The sequence below is a fragment of the Cherax quadricarinatus genome, chromosome 58 (assembly GCF_038502225.1).
Source record: "Cherax quadricarinatus isolate ZL_2023a chromosome 58, ASM3850222v1, whole genome shotgun sequence".
NCBI lineage: Eukaryota > Metazoa > Arthropoda > Malacostraca > Decapoda > Parastacidae > Cherax > Cherax quadricarinatus.
This window is the reverse complement of record NC_091349.1, coordinates 12688329-12696715: the sequence shown is the minus strand read 5'-3', so window position 1 is coordinate 12696715 and position 8387 is coordinate 12688329. Positions and strand designations below refer to the sequence as shown.

Genomic DNA, 8387 nt, shown 5'->3' with positions numbered 1-8387 from the left:
AGTTCTTAGTATGGGACTATACCTTTGTGTCCACGCTGGCTGACACCTATATCCGTCACAGTGTTGGGCGACAGGGAGAAGCTGCCGACCACAGGGAGGGGTACAAGATCAGCAAGTACAGGGACATAAGCCAACAGTATCAATTTGTCCCAGTGGGATCAGAGACCTTGGGATCATGGGGAAAAAATGCTACACGTTTTCTTAAAGAATTGGGTTCCATACTCATCGACACTACCAGGGACCCAAGGGCAGCCACTTTCATGTTCCAGCGCCTCAGCGTAGCCATCCAGAGAAATGCTTGCTGTATACTTGGCTCGCATCCGGCTTCGGAGGAGCTGGAGGAAGTCCATAATCTTTAACATATTGAACCATTGTATTCATGTTTGTGTTTCATGTAAATGTATTTTGTCTATTAATAAATTTTCCCATAGAATATAAAATATAGGTGGTGGTAGATGAATAATATATTCAAACAGCTCTGGGGAACCTTGAGTTTTCCCTGAGGTATGTTTATTGTCTTCTCTGAGGATGAGGGTCCCCAGACCAGTATAGAGGTGGTACCTCCCTATATATATATATATATATATATATATATATATATATATATATATATATATATATATATATATATATATATATATATATATATACTATGTGCGTGGTTGCAAGGGCTGAGCCACAGCTCCTGACCCTGCCTCTTCACTAGTCTACTAGGTCACTCCCCGCTCCAAGAGCCTTATCATACCTCTTCTTAGAGCTATATACGGATCTTGCCTCCACTACCTCATTCTTCAGATTGTTCCACTTCCTGACAACTTTAACATCCTATGACTTATCTGACTTCCTAACATCCCTATGACTTATCTGACTTTCCAGCTTTCAGTTGTGTTCCCTTGTTCTTCTGTCCCATCTGAAACATTCTAGCCCTGTCCACCTTCTCAATTCCTCTCAGTATTTTATACGTCGTTATCATGTCGCCCTGTCCACCTCAATTCCTCTCAGTATTTTATACGTCGTTATCATGTCCCCCATCCCTCCTATCCTCTAGTAAAACACTGATGGATGAACATAAGAGAGTTCCCTTATGTTCATCCATCAGTATATTATTATTATTATTATAATCAAAAAGAAGCGCTAAGCCACAAGGACTATACAGCATCCATCAGTATAAAATGGGTACCTGGGTGTTAGTCGACTGGTATGGGTCGCATTCCGGGACAAAATTGACCTAATTTACCCGAAATGTTCAGCATAACTCCGGCTTTCTATATAGTAGTATGTCATTGATGTCAGCTAGGCCTGTATACCTTGTGCATGTACTTGTAGAAATAAAAAATAATATTTAATAAATAATAATACTTACCTTCTCCCCTTAAGACATACCCCTTAGCTCCGGGACTAATTTTATTGCAAAACTTCTACACTTTCTTCAGTTTCTTGATGTGTTTGACCAGGTGTGGGCTCCATACTGGTACTGCATACTCCAATATGGGCCCGACGTACACAGTGTAGTGTCGTGAATGACTCCTTGCTTAGATATCGAAAAGATATCCTCAGGTTTGCCAGGCGCCTATATACTGTAGCGATTATTTGGCTGATGTGCGCCTCCTTCAGTGAGGTTTGCAGCCTTTGATTCCCTAGCCTGTACTCCCTCTGCAGTCTTTTTTGTCCTTCCCCAGCTTCATGACTTTGCACTTGGTAGAGTTAAACTCCAGGAGATACTTGTCGGACCAGGCTTGCAGTCCGCCCAGATCCCCTTGTAATTTTGCCTGATTCTCGTCCGCTTGTATTCCCCTCATCAGTTTCACATCATCAGCGAACAGGGACATCTCTGAATCTATTCCTTCCATCTTATCATTCATGTGTGTGTGTGTGTGTGTGTGTGTTAGAACACATTAGTTTTACAATTACACAAGTTTTCTCACAGGAAAAAAAAAAACTTCGCAGAAAAATAATTCGTTTAATACAGATTCAGATACAAAGCTTTTTTTTGTGAGTCAATAATAATAATGATATTATTATTATTACAATTATTGTTGGTGTCTGTAGACTACCTCCACCACTACTACTGATGCTATTGCCCCACTACACTCTTTGACTCTCATGTCACTACCACTACTCCCTTCTTACCACTTCTGGCACTATTTTACTACTTACTACTGCTACTACCTCTACCACTACCTCTGTTTTTATACTACTACCTCCTGTCGTTCTCCTGGCCTTGCCCCCTCTTGTATATACATTGACTCTCTTCCCTTCGCGCTTCTGTGTGACTAGTTAATGGCCCGAAACATTTTCTTAAGTTTCATTCTCCTATGTGCGGGTTATTTGTGTATTGTTCCAATCACAGTAGTATTGTGCCTTTTTATTATTTTCCGAGCATGATACAAACATGATACAAGCATGGCACAAACATGATACAAGCATGGCACAAACATGATACAAGCATGGTACAAACATGATACAAGCATGGCATAAACGTGATACAAGCATGGCACAAACATGATACAAGCATGGCACAAACATGATACAAGCATGGCACAAACATGATACAAGCATGGCATAAACATGATACAAGCATGGCACAAACATGATACAAGCATGGCACAAACATGATACAAGCATGGCACAAACATGATACAAGCATGGCATAAACATGATACAAGCATGGCACAAACATGATACAAGCATGGCATAAACATGATACAAGCATGGCACAAACATGATACAAGCATGGCATAAACATGATACAAGCATGGCACAAACATGATACAAGCATGGCATAAACATGATACAAGCATGGCACAAACATGATACAAGCATGGCACAAACATGATACAAGCATGGCACAAACATGATACAAACATTATACAAGCATGACAAACATGATACAAACCATGATACAAACATGATATAATGATTCAAACATGACACAAACATGATACTACTATGATTGCCTCCCACTTCCCATGGACTGGATGACCTTGACGGCTTTAATGCTTTTCCACGAATAATAATTAATAATTATTACATGAGAAGGTCCAACATCTGTGAGTCATGAACGAACCGTTGAGATCGAGTTATTGTGATAATTGTGGGGATAGTTATTGTGATAATTGTGGGGAAGAGCTAAATCCGTAGGTGTTGCACATTGCCTGGGGAATGAAAAGAAATCAGGTTTGATTCAAGGAAGAGGAGGGTAGCTCTAGTTCCGTAGAACAAGAGCCCTTAACCAGCATGAAGACATTTCATTGAAGGGAATGAAGAGTTAAACTCAACCTTGGAAATAAAGCTGCAGAGGCGAGCCATTTTTCAAACCATCAGCGTAGAGTGAGACAGTGTATGTGTGTGTGTGTAGTCGTAGTAGTAGTAGTAGTAGTATAGTAATAGTAGTAGTTACTAGTTGTCAAAGGCACTTGTCGATAGACACTTGACCTGTTATGTATGGTGTGATTGTTGGTGTATGCAGTAGTTACTAAATGTTAAAGGCACTTGTCGACAGATCTTGGTCTGTTTTGTGTGTAGTGCGATTGTTGGGGTGTGTGTGTGTGTGAGAGAATGAAAATGCTGCTTATTTAACACTCAAGTAAAAGTTCTTGCTCCTGAAGCTTTCCTCAGTGGTGGGCTTAAATTCACCTTCAGGAAATTGTCTATCAAATGATGTGAGCAGCCGGGAGTGGTTCATCCTGTCTATCATTACACACCACAAACTAGTTAACCAAACTTAGATAATATAATTATGATATAAGTTATTATCTGGCCTACTGACCATTATGTTCAGTGTCCTTCCTCTTTCTATATTCAGGAAATGAGTCTGAGACTTTTTTAAGTTGTAACAATAATTTGCTAAATAATATTTATTTGTCCACCTGTCTGTCATGGCTACTATGGCATTACTCTCTACTTTCAATTTTGTCATCACAATGTATAGTTTTTACTATTATTAACAACATATTTTTATTTGATAAATATCAACAGTAATCATTTTCTAAATAACCATTGGTGTTATTTTTATTGACATTAACTTTTTTATCAGAATCAGCACTGCTAAGTATTCGTGCAAACCTTGTAAATGTGATCTCAAAAATGCTCCATTTGTAGAGTATAAAGCTAAATGCCACGACCTGAGCGACGAAGGGCACTGCCCATGCTACCCACTGTATACTAGTATCGTGGTGCTTCACTATCTGAGGCAGAGACATACCCAGCCAACACACGGTAGTCAATATTGTGGCTATCTTCTCCTTGGATGCGGTCATAGCGTACAGTGCAGCTATCGGCAAGGGCATAATAAATCGGAAAAAGATGTCGGCAACACTTCCTGTACATAAAGGCTTGGTGGTGCACAAACACATGATATAATTAAAAATGATGGGTGCTGCAATTACAAATATAAGAAACCACCAACTGATGACTGCTGCTACCATAGCCATAGAGACGATACGTCCACCTGTAACACAAACATTGTAAGTTGACAAGACATGTGCAAGAGTTAGGTATCTATTACGAAACGCTTCGCCTACACAGTAGGCTTCTTCACTCGAATAGAGTGAAGGCAACTGAATCAGTAGAGATGTACAGATTAAATCGTCTTTACGTCTCTACTGCCTCCTCTGTATTCGACTGAAGAAGCCTACTGTGTAGGAAAAACGTTTCGGAATAAAGACACCTAACTGTTGCACATGTGTCTCTGACAAAACCTAGCACAAAGTATTTGTATCTACCGAGCGACACTTTATCTGTCATTGTAACATTTATAGTTATGTTAGTAGTGTCCACAGTACTTCTAAAACAGAGATCAACTGCTTGATCTTAACTTAAACTTAGTTACATTTGATTTCAACAACTATTTTTTATATGAAAATATGGCAAATGACAAAATATTTGAGGAAAATCAAAATGTCTTCTGTACCCATATATAAACAGAAGCACGTCAAGACTTACACATATTGAGAGAGACGGACAAGAAAATAAAGAAGAAATCTGTGATGGGGATTGTTTCGTGTTCCTCCTCGTAGTGCTCCTTCCAGATGTAGGTACACATGCCCACCACTGCATGAACTGCAAACACCGAACTACCAACTACCATTACAGTAACTGTTACAACACAAGAGTCAACGTTGTAGTACAGATATCCAACTGAATCTTGTCTAAATCATTTTTTATTTACATTTAAGAAGTGTAATATGGACATGGTACATATTATGTTATAAAGATCTAGTAAATACAAACATCCAACTGAATCTTGTATAAGGCAGCGTTTTTTTATTTACATTTGTTTAAGAAGTGTAATACGGTACACCTGGATTCATACCAGGTGACCATTGCGAATTCCTCCCTTTTTAAAATTACGTTGCCTTAATTTTTTATCAAATACTTTTTAAGGTTATACGTAGATATAGTTAAATTCAGCAGAAGATGCATTATATTGTTTATATGAATTGTGGAAAATTAAAATTACCTGTATGAACCTCATAAGATACATACCAGTAATTGGTATTATTCTTTATCAAGGTTACAAAGACATGTAGGAATTTTAGGACATCCTAGGTCGCAAAAAATGTCCCCCTTCGATACCTACTCCACTCTATCTCCACAAGTCACTCTGGACTTATATTAATTTCAAATGAAATATACATCACCAGGAATTATGGTATAACATTAATATAAATATGTGGACTGTATGTTAAATTTAATAAATGACTACATATACACATTTATGTAACAGAAGGCGAATTTATAATAATAACACTCACCAATTTGTCTGGAGATTACTTGGTGTGTCATACATAAACTCTTGCCTAAAATATGAAGAAAACGCTGGCCAGAATTTCAACATAAATATAGACATTACTCAACTGGGGTGATTTTATCCTCTTCCCATCTAATTACGGAGTCCTGTCCAGTTGCCTGTTTATAACATTCTACAGGACTGCAAATCCAACAATTTCTGCTCCTATTTGAGAGGTTTTAAACAATTTAACCTCTAGAGCGACGAAAATTCTTCTAATTTTCACTAACGTTCTCTTGCCCAGTTCAAAAACAATGGCCTCCTTCCTTCCCCAAGCGACGCTAACCCTATCGCTGGTTCCTTTTTTATTTACAAATTAATTTTTATTAACTACAGTATATTTCATCAATTTACATACAAAATACACTGTATTTTCGGAAAATATACATTATTTTCCACATGAATAATAATTGTGAAACAGGGACTAGCAGAGGCAGCTGACTCTCTTAAACATCAGTGAATGTAGAATATAACTGAGAGCTGTGTGGATTGAAATGAAAGTGGTATGTGAGAGGTGAGTAAGTCTGTGATGATGCACCTGGAGGTGAGAAAGACTTTACACTGGCTGGAATTAAATTTAAGAAACCTTTTAGCTGACTAGTCCTGCAATTTGTCCAGATCCATTTGAAGCCTTTCCTTGTCCTCTTCTGCTTTTATCATCCACATAAGTTTTACGTCATCAGCAAACAGGAATATATATGAATCAATCACATCTGTAATGCTATTCACATAAACCAGAAATAGTACTGTTCCTTTTTCAACCCCTCTAAATTTCCTCTTCTAAAATCTGTTTTTTTTTTTTTTTCACTCCTCTACTTACCGTACTTCCCGCTACCTTTAGTTCCACTAGGCACTCGAAGTTCAGAATCGCACGATCACTAGCGCTCAGAGGGATCTCATATTCTTTTTCACCTGTCAGGTATACCTGTGGCAAACACTGGGTCCAGTCTTAATGGTTAGTCATCTCCTCTCTCCCCCTTCCATGTCCTTAACTAGCTGACTCAGAACATTTTCTCTTATCACCTCCATCAACCTAGTCCCCCACATCTCCGGTTAGGTTAGGTTAGGTAAGGTTCGTCAGGAAACAGGACAAATGTTTCCTGACGCGGGTCTTAGTCAGATGATGACCCGCCTTTGGAGCTTTAGGTCATCTGACCGAGGCCTTCCGCTGGCTTACCGGTCCACCCCTTTAAAAATTATGGTCATTTATAACCAGTCTGTCCTCCACGTGGGTTCCAGTTCTCTCAGTTCATTTATCTATGGTTGAAATCACTCGTTACAAGTATAGTTTCATTTTAGCCCTAAATGCACTCCCGGCTGCTTCTGCTATGATGTCAACAATCGCTCGGATATCTTCATATTTCATATTCCCGCTGTCTCTTATTATTAGGTGATGTACTGTGTATCACTGCAACTACTACTCTGGGACCACCGGTCTTAACTGACCATTCTATGAAAACATTTTTTTCTTAGATCTATTGTTTATTCCTCTCACTTCTTCTAAACTCCACTGATTTCTGATTAACAGTGTCACTCCTCTGCCTCTCCTGTCTTTTCTTAATATGTACTTGGCATCCTGTTGGAAATCTGGCATTTGATGTTATTCAGCTTTGTCACTGTGATACCTCTCATGTCTAGAGTGACCTCACTTGTTCGTTCCTTAGAAAAACCATATACATTAGTGTACTACACTCTGAAACTACTTTTTCTTACAGTACACTGATGTGTGTATGTGTGTGTGTGTGTGTGTGTGTGTGTGTGTGTGTGTGTGTGTGTGTGTGTGTGTGTGTGTGTGTGTGTGTGTGTGTGTGTGGATGTGTGTGTGTGTGTGTGTGTGTGTGTGTGTGTGTGTGTGTGTGTGTGTGTGTGTGTGTGTGTGTGTGTGTGTGTCTATTAATTATTATGCAAGCAACACTCACAGTCTTCAGAATAGCTGGTAATGTTCCACCACAATCTGATCATGATGAACGTCTGAAACAATACAGCAACTCTTAGATTTATTGTACACATAATAATAATAATAATAATAATAATAATAATAATAATAATAATAATAATAATAATAATAATAATAATTATTATTATTATTATTATTATTATTATTATTATTATTATCATTATTATTATTATTACATGTATTATTATTTATATGTATTTATTTTTTTTTAAGTTTTAATTTTTGAAACTGTTATACGATCAAATATTCATACAGCGAGTAACAGAGTTCAAAGTTTTCTTCAGATGAATCAAGCGTCTATGACTAAAAAATATTTCGAAATTGGAAAAAATATCAAGCGTGCTCTATATGTATTACAAAAACAAAACAAAAGAGCATAGTCATAAAGATTTTCTTGTTTAAAATAATATATATATATATATATATATATATATATATATATATATATATATATATATATATATATATATATATATATATATATATATATGAATGAAATGAAATGAATGAATGAAAAGAAGTTGGATGTCCTGGCCCTAAGCGAAACAAAGCTGAAGGGGGTAGGAGAGTTTCAGTGGGGGGAAATAAATGGGATTAAATCTGGAGTATCTGAGAGAGTTAGAGCAAAGGAAGGGGTAG

The 8387-nt window shown here is 37.5% G+C and overlaps 1 protein-coding gene across 1 annotated transcript in view; it reads right to left on the bottom strand.

Annotated features, from left to right (window-relative positions):
• Positions 1 to 1946: 1946 nt before the first annotated feature.
• LOC128698089 (uncharacterized) overlaps positions 1947 to 8387 on the bottom strand; it is a 36091-nt gene continuing 29650 nt past the window's right edge. The window contains exons 5-7 of the mRNA XM_053790193.2: positions 7711 to 7762; positions 4945 to 5097; positions 1947 to 4450 (exon numbers count right to left, since the gene is read on the bottom strand). Of these exons, the coding sequence (XP_053646168.2) occupies positions 3972 to 4450; positions 4945 to 5097; positions 7711 to 7762 (684 nt within the window). The 3' untranslated portion in view covers positions 1947 to 3971. The remainder of the gene's footprint in view (positions 4451 to 4944; positions 5098 to 7710; positions 7763 to 8387) is intronic.